Source organism: Podarcis filfolensis (assembly GCF_964270895.1).
Source record: "Podarcis filfolensis genome assembly, chromosome: 3".
NCBI classification, from domain to species: Eukaryota; Metazoa; Chordata; class Lepidosauria; order Squamata; family Lacertidae; genus Podarcis; species Podarcis filfolensis.
The window spans coordinates 100,920,954-100,938,919 of NC_139606.1; the positions used below are offsets into that span (position 1 = coordinate 100,920,954).

The 17,966-nt window shown below is 39.4% G+C and overlaps 1 protein-coding gene across 1 annotated transcript in view; it reads right to left on the reverse strand.

Annotated features, from left to right (window-relative positions):
* Positions 1 to 17,966, reverse strand: part of LRPPRC (leucine rich pentatricopeptide repeat containing) — a 113,133-nt gene that overhangs the window by 10,196 nt on the left and 84,971 nt on the right. The window contains exons 28-34 of the mRNA XM_083604834.1: positions 17,208 to 17,350; positions 16,948 to 17,074; positions 13,892 to 14,018; positions 9,675 to 9,763; positions 5,306 to 5,510; positions 3,022 to 3,161; positions 2,325 to 2,440 (exon numbers count right to left, since the gene is read on the reverse strand). Of these exons, the coding sequence (XP_083460960.1) occupies positions 2,325 to 2,440; positions 3,022 to 3,161; positions 5,306 to 5,510; positions 9,675 to 9,763; positions 13,892 to 14,018; positions 16,948 to 17,074; positions 17,208 to 17,350 (947 nt within the window). The remainder of the gene's footprint in view (positions 1 to 2,324; positions 2,441 to 3,021; positions 3,162 to 5,305; positions 5,511 to 9,674; positions 9,764 to 13,891; positions 14,019 to 16,947; positions 17,075 to 17,207; positions 17,351 to 17,966) is intronic.

Below are 17,966 nucleotides of genomic sequence, written 5' to 3' on the forward strand. Positions count from 1 at the left end.
CTCTATGCGGAGGTTCGCTTGTATTTCATCCGGTAATTGCAGTCTAACCCTCTTCAGACATTCAATGCAGGGAGCAAAGATGCACTATACCCATATCCTCATTTCAGACACTGAAACACCCACAAACCCACCCAGCTAAAAGCAAGTACTTTGTCACAGTTTACTTCTGCAGGAACAAATTCACTACTACAAGATGTCGTGGTGGCGAACTGATGGCTATAAAGGGGTGTTAGATAATTCATGGATGGTGCTATTAAATGATGTTGGCAGTCTGCTTCTGAATACCAGTTGCTGGGGAACATGAACAGGTGGATGCTTTGGGGTTAATGTCTTGCTTGCAGGCTTCCCAACAGTGGCCACCCTTGAAGACCTCCCAGTGTTAGACCACGAATGTCACTTAGGCAGATTCCATGGAAGTGAAGCCTTTTGGTACAGTTCCTATTCACTCAACATTTCTCTTTCCCCCAATCAATGTAAGGTGGTCACTTCAAAACTAATGGAAATCATGTACATCTAAGCTTATGGAGGTTCATTGCACCAACAGAGTACCATATTTAAACACATTAAGAAATAACTTTTCCTTTACATCTGAAATCTAACAAGATCACCTTTACCTCAAATGCAAAAACCAACCAACCACCCCATGTTGTTTTCTAACAAACGTGTATTGCAACTTCTGTCTTCTAACCTACAGATAACAGGAATGGATCCTGTGACATTTTATATACACGTGACGAACTGATGCGCAATCATCAACACATGGGTACTTTTGGGCCCAGAAGAAGGCAGGACAGGGGCAAAACGAGCTGGGGAACACTTCTATGTGCTCTGCTGATGTGCCCAGGGTCCGGGAGTGGAATACCCACACAAAATGGTCACCGCCTGCATTCCTTTAAAAGGAAATCTTATATTTAGAGACACTTCAAAGCTGCTGAAACCCAACAAGATTCTTCACAGGAACAGAAATAAAGTAAAACAGTTATTATAAGCATCACTAGTAAGCTAAGTAAACTGGGGTTTACCATGAGATTACAGTGCACGTTTAAAACGGATGCATCTCTTCGATCGCAAAAAAAGACACCCCAAGCATTGCATTTATGGTTTGCTTAATTATATAAGCAGTAGGCAAGGATCAAATTTCACCACTACCAATTTCACACACACCCCGCCCCGGATGCTACAAAACCTCCTGATGACTAAAGAGAGGGTTTTTCTTTCCGTTTACCCTTTAAAGTACTTAGCAGCTATGCAAGAACGTAAGTGAATGTAGCAGTATTTACTATCAGAAATTGGTAACAAGCCTCAATTTGACACAGGGAGTCTACACAAAAGCAGCAATCTGCAGGATCATTGTGACTGTTTGACTGCCACCTGCTGGGAAAGACTCCCGGCTGGAGCCTGTTTGTGTACACTGCCAATGGCAGCTCTTATCACCCATGGTTCATTCTGCATATTTCTCTGCTTCCTATTTAGCACTGCTAAAGTGGTACGAACGCTGTCGTCTCGCTCCCCGAAGATTGCCAATTTTTAAAAGAATGAGGCAGACAGACCACGGACCACTAGAGACGTGCATTTGTCAGTTAACATGCCAGTGACACATAACCAAACGGAAAGCAAACACAGCTTCTAAAACATTTAGAGGCTCCCAGAGAGAGATTTGACTGCTTAAAAGAAGATGCTACTATTGGATATGTGCGTGTAAATAAAAATAAATGCCCACTATCAGTTTGAAAATAGTTGTCAGTGGAGATAATGAGTGTTTACCTTTCTTATTATTTGTGACCTGCTTTTCAGCCAAGCCTTAGCCCCCAAAGTGGTTTATTGCAATTAAAATTTATCACTAAAAATGCAGCTTTGGTTTCTTCGACTGTCTTGGCATTTAAGCTATCCCCCCCCCCAAAAAAAAGCAAAATGGGGAGCTGCTTCCTTCAGCAGGCAGAAGAGGAAGGGTACACACCAGGGCAGCTGCAACATTACAGAGGCATGTTTATGAAAGAGGAAAGAGAATGTTGCCCTGCAAGGACAGACTGCTAATAAAACCGACACACTGTTCAGTACAAAACATGGATACAGATTACCATTCGCTTAAATCCTCATTCCCTTGTTTCAAGGCATTTCAGATTAGACAAGAATAAAATTATTGCTTCCAATCCACAGCAAAACAAAACAATAAAACAAAACTCTTAATACATGAAATCAGCAATTATGTGACAAATTAAGAAGTATCTTTGCCACATCCTGTGCATGACACCTTTGTTTTTATTTCTTGCTTTTCTTCTGATGCGGTCACAGCACTACTATCCCTTCTCCTGATATGTTATTACCTCTAGAAGATGCCTGGCATCGTCTGCTCTTCCCGCATTTATATACTGAAGGAAAAGGTCTGTCGCAGGCCGATATATTCCAAACTGATGGGCCAACCGTTCAGCCATGGCACTAACTGCAAAAATCAAAAGAAACATGTTAAGTGATTAATTCCGGCTTTAACAAAATATATCGCTACAGCCTGTTTTAAGTAAAACTGAAAGCTATTTAGCGATGTTTCTGCAAGAGCAAGGCAGAAACACACAATGCCATTGACTCAGAGGCTTGGAAACAGCCATTTGTTTGTGCCTAACCATCCAAGTAGGGAAGTTCTGGCTCTCTCTAACTTTTAAAAGTTACATCCGTCAGTATCTCTGCACTGATAGAAGGCTATTTGACCCAATGGAAACAGGAGAATGGGGAGGGAGACTATTTTCAGAAATCCCTCCTCTTCCCACAATCTACCTCAGAGGTTTGGTGATTTTTTTAAGCAGTGGGAGGCTGCAGGAAAGAAGAAAGAGACTTCTCCTTTTCGACTGATGGATGCCTCCAATGGATCAAAGAGATTAGTGTCAGCAGAGGAACACCAGATGGAAGCAAACATTAAGGTGAGATCTCCTCTGAGTAACATAGGAATGTGCAGGCAGACAGGCTAGTCTAGTAAAAAAAAAATTGGCCTAGTGATTCCTATGGACTCCTTTTGCCAGGCTAACTTACGTTTTTCCAAAGCTGGCTCCAGTTTGTCTTCCAACAACTTTCTATATACAAATGAGATGCTTGTACTTGGGGAGTCAGCAAGCAGTGCTCCAGAGGTAAACATGGTCTCAATATATTCCACAGCAACATCAGGGTTATTGCTGGAAGAGAAGGGGGTAAAAAAAAAAGTTGCACTGGTTTAGTTTCTAATGTAAGAGCTCCTAAACCAATAAAGCAGGTGCATGAATGTTTTATTTTATTACTACATTAATATTACACAGAGTAGCGATGTTAAAAGTACCCATGACTCCATTCATGCAGATATTGTCACAACACAAAGTGAAACAAATTTATGGCTGAATGCGTAAAGTCGGCACTAACTCTGTTTCTTTCGAGAATGAACTCTGACCTGTTCTATGGCTGAATAACTCTGCCATAAATGCTGCTTTTTTTAACGGAGCAAAGATGACTGCTGGTTAGTTACTTCTGAAATAATAAAAGGGCAAAAATAAAACATCCAGGGACAACCTCTTAATTATTAATGCCAAAGCAACCAAAGAGTATTTTCAAAAAAAATATTAAATTAAATATTTTCCTGAATTTTTCATAGCTGTCTTTTTGGATTCAAACACGAAATTAAATGTGATACATTTAACAGCTTTGTCTACACACTTTTCTCTTTGAAGGATAATGCAGCATGAGATAGCGATGTGTAAGAAATAAATAGAACAGTTTATTGTGCTTTTGGGGAAAAAGTTCTAAACACTCTGGAGCCTGGTTGCAAGACAATTTTCATGGAGAGATACATTTGATCAAGGATCTGTGCTTCAGGTACTGGCAGCTGCTACAGGTTTGTAATGAGTTCAGAGCCAATTTCCAGTCTGAAGAAGTACCTGAATGCCTAATAGGGCAGGATTTTCTCCCTAGGAGTTAGCAAAAACATGGCCGAACTTGTTGATAAAAATGGAATCTGAACAAGCAGTTAAGTATGCTGGCAACATTGTGCTTGCTATGCAAAAGAGTAGAGTTCTACAGACATTATTTTGTTCTTCCAAATGGCAGTTCCCTTGTACTTCATTTCTCATGGAAGACTGATGAGATAAACCTGTGTTTAAGCTCTTGTAAAAGTCTCCCTAATAAGATATGGTCTGAATAACTCATAATGAAGTTTGAGCACAGTATGTAGCTTTGGGCAGTCTAAGGGCTCGCAGAACTGAATTCTCTCTGGCTGATCAATGTCTGAAAACAGTCTGCCTGGATTTGGAAATTGGTCTGTGCAGGTGGCTTGCAATTCTATCTGCTTTTATCACACTATTTAAAATTATCCTGTGGCTCTTTGGCATGGGTATTTTCACCGGACCTACCTGCCTCAGACATGGATACCTGTGACATAATATAACTCTACAGAGCTGCAAAATTGGAGAAAAAACAACCGAGTCTACTGTGTAAGACTGGTATGAAAGGAAAAACCAGAAAACAGGGCAGAATCTCTACAGAGAATATCGGTAAAAGATATATTTTGAAAGGCATGTTAAAATGTGCTCAGTGAATGTTATGGAAATGCCCTTCCATACATACCAAAACGAAAAATAAACAAAATGCCATCTCACTACTTTAAGCAAAAAGCACACAGAAAAACTGTACTGCTGACGTTTTCGGGCAGTTAAAGGGCAGGGAGAGCTCATAACTGGAATGCACCTTTTAATGTTTCAAAACCTTGCGCATATTCTTTTAAAAGGAGGTTTGAAAAGGTTGTCTAAAACGTTTCTAAAGCCTTCATTAGAAAATTAAGCACCTGAATTTCTTTCAAAGCCAGTAAGAATCTGCATGTACAGCACATACCTTTATAACTCTGAAACATCACACATGCATTCTGCTCAATTTTAGGAGTGCAAAGCAAATTTAAAAGCACATTTAAAGTTTATTGATGCAAAGTGAAAACCTTCTATTGGCTTTGTGGAAGTGTGCATCGTGCTGCGAATGAGAACAGTAAGAAGAGACTTCAGACACCAGCCTAAGTCGAGGCTCCGTTTAGGGAGGCAGAATTTGATAAGCGCATATGTTTGACATCATTAGCCTACTCAAAGTTCACTTATCCAGTAATAACCTGCCAGCTTCTGCAATTCATTAAATGGACTCCAGCCTCCATTGTTTCCAGGATAAGAAATCTCAATGGCAGCCAATTCTAGCATCCATTTAACTGTTACGAAGGGAAAGATTATTGATATGCAAGGCAACCAAGGTCACCATATTGCCTTTTCTTGGCTTGTAAAACAGAAACAATAATCACTGCAGAGTTACTTACTTCTTGATGTGAGCCAACACTGTGTTATTGATGTAAAGCATACGCGACAATTTAAGAGAGCCACTGAGGTCTGCCATCATCTTCTCAACAGTGGCTATACTCTCCACATCTCCCTTCTTAGCCAAAGCCTGAACAAGTCGAGTAATTGCCATCGGAATGGGCACCTTGCCACTTTCAATGAGTGCCTTGAGAGTAGATATTGCATCTATTCAGAATATGAAAAAGTAAAAAAGAAAAGTCATCATTCAGAATGGAAACTTGGGCCTTGGCCTATTATATTCCAAATTTATATATTTAATCAACAATAGGGAAAAGAGCATAAAATCTCCCCAATCCTATCCTTTGAATTCAGTTGGGTTCTTTTGTGTGACACCAATCACCTTTGCTGTTGTGCATTTGCCATGGAAGCCTCATACTGGTGATGTTCTACTAAGCAAGATGGAGGCACTGCGGGCGAGTAGTTCCCATATCAGAAAAATTGGTCAACTGCCTACAAGTGAGGGTTACACTCAATTTGGAGGGGCACAACTCTGTCAGTACAACTGGCTAGGATGCATTGGTAAAGGCATGTATCTTCTGCAGCAATGCTGTAGACCTCTTCCTGTTCATTTTCAGCTTTTAAACCCAGCATATAGCCATGGTATAAATCAGGGGTGGAATACCTCTGGGCCCCTGAGCCATATTTCATCTGACTTTCTGGGTCCCCTCCCAACCACCAGCTGTTCAGTGGGAACAGCTGAGAGGGGAAAGGGCTTTGATATTTTGCAAACAATACAATTGTAGATACTTCATCTGCAATATCTGCTGGAAGTAGATCAAAGAAGAGGGGAGAAAAATTTCAGCAGATGTAAGACTTGTATACCTTGCAAACATACCAAAAGTGTTGACACATTTTGAAACTGCACACATGCAATTTTTGGAATGAACCTGCGTTTTGAAATTTGAGGCTTTGAATAACTGTAAGGCAGGGCTTGGAGTTCAGCTGTGCATTGGCATTGTTTGCTTTTTTTAAAGATACAAACAAGTGGGGGGGGGGGTCTACAGAAAAAATGGGAAGTGAAACTTTATTCCTAATTAAATACATGCCAGTTTCTATGAAAAACAGGTTAGAGTGTGCATGTTTGAATTTGTGTGTGTGGTTAAGGGAGTGCAATTATGTTTGGTCTTGCTGACTATTAGAACGTGGAGTCTGACCTTTGTCTCACGGAAGTATCCTTTCCTGCCCAGAATGCTTTTGTAGGAGACACCTGGGACAATCTCCACCTGAATATTACCCTGTGTCTTTTTAACAGTTGGTGTAGATACCATGAGAATGGTTTGGTTTCCTGCTCTTCGCTTTACTTTTAATACTCTCACAGAAGAGTTCTATATTTGCAGGTAATAATCAACCTAACCTTTGCACATTTTTTTACATTGCTTGTCATTTGTTGGGGCACACATTTCAGTTTTGGGGGCTAGAGATGATATGGTTGTGGCTGTGCAACATCACAAGCGGCTATCAAAATGCCCAATGAATAGGAATCCCAATTCATGTGTTTTTGCAGCTTAGTAACTTTAAATGGCAGACGTCTTCCTGCTCCTACTGTCTGCTCTTTTGCCTACTATATCTTGATGAACAAGTCCTTAATCAAAATCTATTCCCTGAAAATCTTGGCTTGTGCACTGATGGTTTTAAAGTCATGAGCATCCTTGGTCAGATTCCTCAAATCTGGGTTTACAAGCTGCTTGTAAATAATTGAAAATGAAAACCAAGCTTCTAGCATCCAGCCAGCCAGCCAGCCCCCTCCAACTTAACTAAGACCTGGCTAAAAGCCAGCATGCATAAGAGTGTATAATTTGTAAAGCAGTGGAAGTGTCCAACATGAAACACCATGCAACTGAAGTTGACAAATGTATTTTAAAAGGTAGTAATGAAATACAAATTGGCAAGGATGAACAGGAGGATTTCTTTTAAGAATACATACATAGGACTGCTTTAAGATATTCATATATGAATAAACTTGCTTGTTGAAAATGAGCAGCTATATTTACAATCACTAGTTTGTGCATATAGATTATTCTAAAGGATTTCAAACAGGTAGGTGTTTCAGTTTTCCACTTCAGGATGAAAGTGGGTCGTCTATGTTCAAGTAAACTTATTTTACTTGTATTTTATTTTATTTTAGTGTATTTTTGGTTTCTATGGAAGCCGCCCAGAGTGGCTGGGGAGGCCCAGCCAGATGGGCGGGGTATAAATAATAAATTATAATTATTATATTATTCAAGAGCATGCTCTTTCTTTAGCATTTTGTTTCAAGCAACAGGCTAGTGTACCCATCTGAAAGTATATTTTTTCACAAACGGGGGCGCTTGTAATTTCAAGTGACAAGCTTGAACTGAGGCCTACCAAGACACAGTAAGGTGCATTTTGGGAGATATTTCCTATATGGATGTATACAAGAGATTCAACCAGCTGCTTCACTATTCAGGATTCTAGGTCAATAAAAGAAAGGGAATTTTGCATGACCAGTATAGGGGAGGCCTAGAAGATGAACTCAAAGACATGTGGTTATGGCAGGAGCTTCTCATGTTCCACATGTCAGAGGATACTGCCAGGAGCAAACCAGGACATGTGTTTGTGTGTTGCTGGAGCAGTGGGAAAGCCAAGTGCTAATGTACACGTAGTAGTCAGGATTCAGGAGAGAATCGGGACAAATAAAGGCAAAGGAACACAAGATGACTCAGCCAGCAAGTTCAAAGCTTGGTGCAGGAGCTGAAGTCTCTGTGGCACGTCCTTTATAGTGGCTGCTGTTAGGGATGGAGCAAAAATGAAGCAGAAATGCCCTGTTTAAAACAAGGAGCTTCTAGCTTTCAAATACATTTTTAAAAAGCAATATATACACATATACAGCAAAAAAAGATGATGATGTTCCTAGTTTCTGCTGACTCGTGGGCAAAAAGGAAAGAAGTCAAATACAATGTAAGGCTACAACGCCTGGGCAAGTGAAAAATGAAGGATGCTGTCAGCAATAAGAGAATGAGGAAGGGGAAGGCATTGAAGTCAGATGGTGTGATGATCAATTCAAAATGAGCTGTCGGGCAGAGAGAGAGGCAGGAAACGAAAGGGAATTTGTAAACAAATATGACTGTTCAGTGGCATCTGAAAATGCTGAAATCTCCAGCACAGTTGTTCGGTTTCTTTTAATTACTGGAATTAAGTCATAAAAGGACATATTTAAATTTACGTAAGAATTTTAGCAGAACCTCCCAATATGAGTTTGATTTACTACTCAAGGCCCTCAAAACGAATCTATATCTGGAAGGCAAAACAGGAAGAACAGGAAGCAAAGCAAGCAGCTTTAAGACAGAGTCTTGGTACAATTTTGACTCTGTGTGTTTTATATAGAGAACATATTACTACGTACAGTGTAATGCACTCACTAACAAGAGAGGTAATGATGCTGAACTTTTGGTGAATAGTCCTCATGTTAAAATTACATGTTATACTTTTAATAAATATCCACATAAGCAATGAAACACTTAGCAATCAGCTGTTATTCCAAACAGTTCCAAATCTTGCTATGTAAAATTGAATGTTAACTGCCTAATTCTGCATAAGCTTCAGTCTTCTAAACCTGAACTTCAGTGGCTTTGTCCTGGTAAAAACATCACTTTCACTTCTTTGTAGCACCTTCAAGTTGAAGACAAACAACATGTGTGGAAGAGAGGGTTGCAACAATAAAATGGTCCATCATTGCATTTTCAGGCATTTATTTTCCACAACCAACACTGGTGTTTCCGTACAATCTAAGCTTAAAAGGAGCACAGAAGCACAATGTAGGTTTCTTTACTGTTGGTATTGCAAACTATTAAAAAGTATTAGATTAAGGTTTTTAAAAAATCAATATTATAATCATTTAGTGCACAACCATGCACATTTAACACTCAATTTAACTCACTTGATATCTTGCACTACCAACACAATGTGCGGGAAGAAACTGCTGGGAATTGTTTCAGATGCTCTAAAGTATGTTAATTTCCAAGCAAAATGACTTGTGCTGTGAATTTTAACGCACTTGAAAGCCTGTACTTTCTCTCGTTCTGGAGCACAAATTTTGCATGTCTGAAGAGCTGTGATTCATCTTAAGAAAACCCATCTTGTGTTAAATGGAACGGAAACTGGACTAAGTGGTCAAATGACAAGTACATTCATATTCAAGCTGTATTATAAATGCATGTACAGTAATTTACGTCTCTCAGCTACCACAAAAGGCGCTTGATAAGCAGGTAATTTGCTAAATGGACTCCTTTATCCAAGTATTCGAAGGGCGTTACAAGAAAAATCTGCAGAGGCATTAATGTGACGTAAAGGTCAAGCATTGTGACATACCTTTCAAATAATCCCGCCTAACTTGCGTTATGATGAGGAGACTGCTGGCAGCATCGTTCAGCACGAAGCCCTTGATGTGGGTCTCAGCGCTAAAAGAAGCAGACATTTAGAAAGGAATTACTGACATGCTTCTGATACGATAATAAATGGTTGAGCACCAAGGTGAAATTATAAAAACTACTGTTCGTATGTTAAAAATATTGCCGCAAAATATCGACCTGGAGACAGCTTTTGTGTTATCCTGTCAATGGTTATAAGAAGGATAATTTTTTTGTGCATTCTGACAGATGACAAAGTTGGAAATGAGCAACAAAAGAAACAAAGTACAAGATTTTTTTTAAACAATCGGTTCAGATTCTTGAATGCTGACATATTAGATGACGAAAATAACTGCATGCCCAGCATTGTTCTGCTGTATCCTAAGCGGGATACTTCCCCCCCCTCTTCTTTTTAAAACAGTCACCATAATTATAAAATGTAAAACTATTCTTTCTGCAATAAAAAAACGAAACATTTATTTTCAGCACTGTATATTTTAAATATAAACTAAAGGGATATTATGAACCAACACCGTATCATTTGGTTGATTTAATTTTCAAATTTCTGTCATCTAGATGCATACAGGTTTTTTATAATAAAAAAAAACCCCTCAACGTATTGCTTTTGCTGCCTTAAAACTAAATTTCATAATTCATCAGTTCTGCATCCTTTAGAAAGCAAGAAGAGGGGAAAGGCGGAGGGAAAGCATCCCTGGGTCTGAAGCATCAACAAGAACTTGGCTTTAATAATATTGGTTAAAGCCTTTCGAGAAACATACACTGAGTGACTAACCAGAAAATCCTTTTCTATTTTTCCAGTGCGTGCCTTGAAATGCCCTCAGCATCACTAATGAAATTCAGACTTTCCTTAATATCTCAGGATAACTTTACACGGTTCATTTTCTAGGTTAGAACATCTCCGCTGGCCAGAGTGTATGTAGGGCTGCCATTTGCCATATCAACAATCAGGCTAAACCACCATGATCATCTTGTGGCAAACAACTGAGCAGCCTACCTACTTGAACTTACGAGTTGAGCGGATTGGGAGGTAAGCAGGGTCATTGCTAAATTATTCTCATCAATCCCAAGAAAATCCTGCATTGAGTTCACAATATAACTATCCTCTCAGTCACTTTCAGCCTCTGGGGCCTTCAGATGCAGTCACTGGGCTCAGGATTTTCTTACTCTCCCAACCAATCCCCTTAATCTCTGGCTAAGCACCTATTGCTCAGTTCCGCTTCTCCCCCCCCTCCCCACCCCCTCTTTGTCCCATCTGTCAAAGCCCTTAAGTCAACAATTCATGCATGAGACTGTAAATTACATATAACAAAGGATTTACTTTCTCCAATCTTCCAATCTTTAGTGTGATTAAATAGATGTTAGCCACTATTACAGAACTAATCCCTCATTCCAATACTACTAGATTTCTATTTTAGACCCATACCTAAAATTCATCAGAATTTCTAAAAGTAGGCCTGGGGACTGACCAAAAGCATCTGAAAACTAAAATTTTCTTAAAGCACTTTCATTTAGTTCTTTCCCATTCTGCTGTTAGATATTATGGATTTTTTATGACAAACCTGCCCCTTTACTTAAAATGCGTACACAAAAATGAGTTCTGACTTCTTATTCCAGCTCTACTGGAAACAAGGCAAAGCAACTCCAAAATGACCTCAACTTGGATTTCTCCTTTCAATATAAAATATTTTAGCTTCTCTTCTAGACTACCTGTTGCCACAGAATTTATTTAACAACAGCAGTGCTTTATGTATAGCAGGCTTAAGAAAACAGCACCTGGAAGAAGCATTTTGTTTTGATTTATTTGACCACTTTAATTCCCAGGGAAAGCTCCAACCTCTACTGATGTGTTGGGAAGGTGTGAATTTTTATAATGTTTCTATGGGAGAGAGAAATATGCCAATCAATAAATGCTTATTGTATTATCTATTGATATTCAACAACCCTAAAGAATAATCCTTATTAACTAATTAGGTATGTGATCCTGAATATCCTTTGTTCTGACACACACTATGTACTTGGGTCTTAAATGACGCCATGGCAAAGAAAGCTCAGTGTTCCTTTAAGTCTGCCTTTTTAATGCTTCTTCAAGCATTTATTTCTCAGTTAGTGTCCCTATACTATCCTGGTTCAGTTGTAATGCTATTATGGGTTTGAATTACATGCATGAGCCTTTGGTTTGTGCTCTGCCCCCACTCCATTCTCCAGCACACCTGCAATGAGAGCTTCCATTTTGCTTCATTATGCTTTTTACATACTTGCTTTTCTGTTAATGTATACTTTTGCATGTGATAGGTTGCTGCTGCTGTTGTTTTTGGCCAGCTAGTGCTAATCAATTTGGGTGATATTATTATTATTATTTTTGCTTTTTTATATTTAACTTATTTAAGATAAAGCTGTTCTATATTTTGTGGCACACCTTAGTCTTTTGCGGTTATTTGAAATTAGCCAATCTAATTATCAATAAACTCTTTGAACTCAGTTTTGACTTTTTAAAAATATAAAAATATTTTTGAACGTATCTTGTTTCCAAAGTTGGCTTACGCTGTTGCTAGGAAAAAAGTCGAGCTCAACTATCTCAACATGCTCAAAATCTACAACCCATATGTCCTCCAGCAGTATGCAAATAAGATGGCAGCAACCCCAACAAATGGATTCAGATCACCTGCCTGCTTCTGTCCTTTTTCATTTAGTTGCATGCACCAGCATTGTATCAGGCAGTGATCCTGACAGCCTCTTTCAAGTGCTTAAAATGGTCTTGTATAAAATGGCCACTTTTGCATCTCATGTTGCACAATTTTTGGCATTCGTGGCCCTATCTGCACATGCAGAAAGAAAAGGCCTTCTTTGATTTCACAGCCCTGTTGGATTATGACCAAAGTTTTTTTGTTTGGCTGCTTTTGACATCTTCCTTTTTGCCCCTAAGATAATACCTAAAGTCAGGGATTTTTTCTTCTATAGCCTGCATATAGTAGGGGTATTTAAAATGAGAGTTGTCATGGTGTCCTCTTTTTTTTGCTCTTCAAAATATGGCAACCCTAGATGATACAGATCTTGGTGGACCAATAATCTGACTTGGTATAAGGCAGCTACATATTTTCTTATGCAGGGCTTTTTTTTTCAGCCGGAACTCAGCGGAACTCAGTTTCAGCACCTCTCAGGTAAGCGCCATTGCCATTCTAAGAGAAAGAGGGAGGTGAGTTCCGGCACCTCTTTTTCTACAAAAATAGCACTGCCTAAAGTTACACTTTTATAAGCCTGTTGTTTTTGTCCATGGAGTTTTGTCCCATGGACTGCAAGAAGATCAAACCTATCCATTCTTAAGGAAATCAGCCCTGAGTGCTCACTGGAAGGACAGATCCTGAAGCTGAGGCGCCAATACTTCGACTAAACAACAACAACAAAGTTACACTACAACTTTGAGAAACTTAAATATATAGTGATGCTAGGCAGAAGAATGACTGCTATGTTTATTTTTTAAAACTATCTTAAGATAAGATTTCTGTGGTGAAATGTTGGCTTATCCCAGAATGCATCACAAACAGCTTTTAAATCAAACATTTACATACGTTAAAAGTTCACACATAAATATAATTACAAAGCAAGGCCTTTAGGTATGGCCCGTTTTGTCACACATTTCCACTGTGAAAGAACTGTATTCCTAGAAGGTGTAATTCAGTAGAATAGTGACTGACTGGCACATACGACATGGGAGCGAAATTTCATGCACAAAGCTGAACTGCCCAATTCACTAAATGGCACTTCCTACTTGTGTGATTCTGTCAGTGCATTCGATAAAAAGCAATGCCTGTAGCCTTCCGTGTCTGGTCTTGGGACTTCACCAGGCCATTAAAAGTGAGTGGTGCTTGGATAATGTGTGCATTTGTTAAATTGTTAAGTGTACAAAGTGTGTGACTGGGCTGTGATGCATCATTAGCTACAAAATGACCCGATGCCAGAATGCCAAGCTTTCTCCCCCCCTTTTTTTATAACTTATGACATGCAACATATTGGAAAGACCAATGCATTTTGCTACTTTCAAGTAAGGCCATTTTTCTATTAGGAAAACAGAAATTTCACCTGAAAGCAAAGACTGGACTGGTTTTTATGCAAGGTTACAAGTGCACAGATATACAAGAATATAGAAAAAAAATTCCTTACATGTTTTTTACATTGATGGCTTCTTCAAGATAACCCTTGCTCAGCAATGCTCTTATAAGTAAGGCGTATGCAAAGGCTGGAAGCACACTACCCTGCTCTTGTGCTTCTTGTAAAATTTTGTATGCCACTGCAAAGAAAATTAAAACAAAACAACTGATGTGTCAACTTATACTGAAGCGCCACAGAACAGCAATTATATATCTCTTTTTGGAAAAGAAAGAAAAATACAGCATCTGAAACAAATCTATTCCTTTTTTCTTCATATATATCTTAAGAGTCCGAAGCTTTATTTAAGAAACCGTCTGGTTTCTGGGTTGAAATCCTCTCTGTGTAACTGTTTCTTTAAAATACAAAATCCTTTCTGAACTTTTAGCAACCTAAATTCAAGTAAAAGAAGAAGAAGACAAACTACTGCCACCAGTTGCAAACAAGTTATCCTCAGCAACCTTCAGAATTGCCATTTTCAAGTTCATTGATGAGCTGCTACTAGGCTACCTTGGTTCAAAGGCGTAATTCATATTATTTTAACGCATCCCCCAACTCTGTGGAAAGGAGTTGCAATGTTTGATACTGTATCATAGCAGCATTCAGCAAATATTGGCAGTGTTTTCAGTACTGGGAGATCAAATTATTTGGCTACGACAAGATTTACATAAAAACATACAATTTACAAATATACTGATATTTAACAAGTAAACTAAAACTGCATTTATTTGACTGATTAACAGTTTTATTTCACACATTCACAATAACTGTCAAGTTAGTGAAAAGACGTTACCAAAAAAAGGGGAAAAAAGGTAACCACACTTTTCAGTCATTTACTTTTCTGAACAAGATTATGGAGCTGTAAACATCCTGTTGAAACAGTAATTTGTTGCTTAATATACTCTTTAAAAATTAATGTCATACATGGGGGGGAGGGGAGGGACACAGTGCTTATTTATTTCCCTTAAAAGCAGTGTTGGTTTTTAATATTTTAAATACACTACGGTATGTAAAATCAAATAAACTTTAGTTTTTATATCGGGCGGAGTTCAGCTGGTATTTGCAAATTTATGTACCAAACCAAGCAAAGAATAAATCAGAATCAACTTAAGACAACAATGCATATACTGACTGTATATTAGATGTGATGCAAGTTCTACTGTATATCTCTAGTACCTGAATAATAGCACACTTAAAGATTAAATAATACTAGCATTCATGAAATCATGCACCTTATTTCAATAATGCAAGATGCATCCCCAACATTTTGTGCTGAGAAAAGATATCCAAACATTTAAAAAAAAAAAAAGGGTAAATTTTTAACACTTTCTGTTCAGTTTGCTATTTATACAATTTCTGGTGTGTTGACCACCACAATTATGGTGCTGAAACTAAAGGCTGTGCTCTTAGGTGCTGATAGTGTATTGCATGACGCCAATGTCATCAGGGCAAGACTTTGGGACACAAGTCCAGGCACCACTGATCAGAAAGGGCAGGAGGGCTCCCAGAACAGCAGCATTGGCTCACCTCCTTATGAAATAAGATAAGCAATCCACATCGCTCTCCAAAGGGAGCCCTCCTCCCCAGAGATGAGTGAAGAGGCAAAAATTATGTAACTGCACAACTGGGTGTGCTGATACAACCACAGCTTGTGATCTAAACTGAGGATACACAGTCGTACCTTGGAAGTCAAACAGAATCCATTCCAGAAGTCCGTTCGACTTCCGAAACGTTCAGAAACCAAAGTACGGCTTCTGATTGGCTACAGGAAGCTCCTGACAGCCAATCAGAAGCCCCGGAAGCCCTGTCGAATGTTCAGCTTCCAAAAGAACATTTGAAAACTGGAACATTCGACTCCCAAGGCGTTCAGGAGCCAAGGAATGACTGTATTAGATTGGTTAGCATTATGTCTTCCAAACCTTCATGTCCTCCATAGGAAAACTATTCAATTCTACCCAGCAACAGCATAGTTAAAACCAGGGCTTTGGTGTAATTTATTGTCCACTCCACCAAAGCTGGAATATCATTTTGTGCTGATTTCAACTAATTCATTGTTCTGAGTGGCTTCCTAAGGAAGAACATGAAAACCATTGGATTCCATCTTGGCTTAAGGGAAGACAAGATGCATGAACGTGGGTTAAGAATATCTGGCAGCTCTAGGCCAATGTTTGATAGTATATATCTATAGTGGTGGTGGGTATTTCTTGGCTGCTGCAAGTCACTTTGAAGCCATCACTTCAGGGGTAAAATGAGGATGACAGTGCCATGCCCTCGTACCTTTTTATTGGTGGGTCTCTGCTGAGGAAAGAGGGAGTTGGAAATCAGAGATTTCCATGTAGAGCTAAACATTCACATGCACTGGCTCTGCCTAAATCATGGGCCAAATCGAGCTGACCCAAGATTCAGTCTAAGAGGGTTGAAGCAGTCTCAGATCCACCTGGGGCTGTCAAAAGAGATGGTGGCAGCCATAAAGCTGCCCTCGGCTGTGTATTTAATCAGGGTTTCAAATTATAGGCAATGCATGGCCTTCAATTAAAGTTGGGGCCTGGATCTGGGTCAGCCTTGGATGGCATCAGGGTCCGAATTGGATCGGGTGTGGGAGAGGCAAGCACAGCCTTATTTACAACAGCTGTTACAACACTACTTTTCTTTTCAGGCTAATTTAACACAAAAGGGAGATAGTTACTTTCTGTAGTGGGAAAGATGCCTTCTAATCTTGATGAAGTCCAAATTTAATATAACGGAATATGATGATAAATTCTAAATCAGGGATATCCTTCCTACTACAGAGTGTAATAACCTCTCATTCAGATGTTAAATTATTCCTTACAACAGTACGAAAGATAGTATCATAAGCAGTTACATACTGGGAGCCTATATATTCAGCACGGAAAGAAATACAAGACTGCTAATATTTTGGCACCAAGATTCTACAGTACAATTTCATGAAGCAGAATGTTAGCTATAGAGCACCGTGATTTTGGGAATACAGGCGTGCTTTGTGCCTTGTATTGAACGAGTTAGCACATTCTTTTCAACAATAGTTTAAGAAAGAGTCCAAGTTAATTTACCTTCAGGTTTGCCCTTTTTGCAGAGTATGAATATTTCTTTTTCATTGTCTGTCGCCTGTTCAGCAGTCGTCAAAGAGGGAGAACTGACAGAATCAACAGCCTCATCTGCAGCCCCATCAAACCAAGTCTTTAAAAGAAAACCATTTTTAAAAGTTACTTATCTTCATACATACAATCTCTCTCTGCCATATCATTCACTAACCAACATGAAAGATTTTAAAGCCAGTATTTCACCACATAAAACAATTAACCTAATTTACCTCAGGTACATCAAACGGAACTTCCTGATTATTAGCCTTAAGAATATCTGCTAGCAGCCTCAAAGTTCTTTCACGGGGAATACTGTTTTCTTCTTGCATTTTAGTCCAAACAGCGTCAGCCCTTTGCCAATCGTTGTTTACCTCTGAAGGGGAAAAAGTGAAAGAACAGAGGAAACCTAAATGTGGCACTGTCATTTTCTACTGCAAGCTGTTTCATGCATGTCTTCACATGAAGTTTATTTTCCCATATATAACCAACTTCCTTTGTTACTTAATCTGGAGTGGGTGTTTGAACATTCTTTTTTCCAAGTTATTTATAATTAGAGCCAAACAGAATATTACACGTCATAGGAATAATTCTCCTGCCAGTGTAGTCCTAATTTCCTTTTAGTTAGAAATCTTCATCGTGGGGAGGAATTGCGGTGGACCACGTGGCCACCTACTCTTCCCCAAGGGAGGGGGACGAAGTCCCGCGTTGCCCTGGGGGATCCCGGTCGCGTCAGCACTCAGCCAGCCAATCAGCTGGCTGGTGGGGGTGTGGCTGGGACCATTTAAGTGGAGGCGCGAGCCGGAGGGCTTCTTCTTGGCTCACCTCTTCAAGCTCCTGCCCTCCCTCCCTTTTTTGCAGGTTTTCATCGGCCTTGCTATGGACCTCGGTTGGTCACCGTTGAGGGGCCTAGCAGGAATTTTTCCACTTGGCAAAATTGGCACAGGCCATTTGGTTTTCGCCTACCTTGTAGCAATCGTCACAACTTCGTA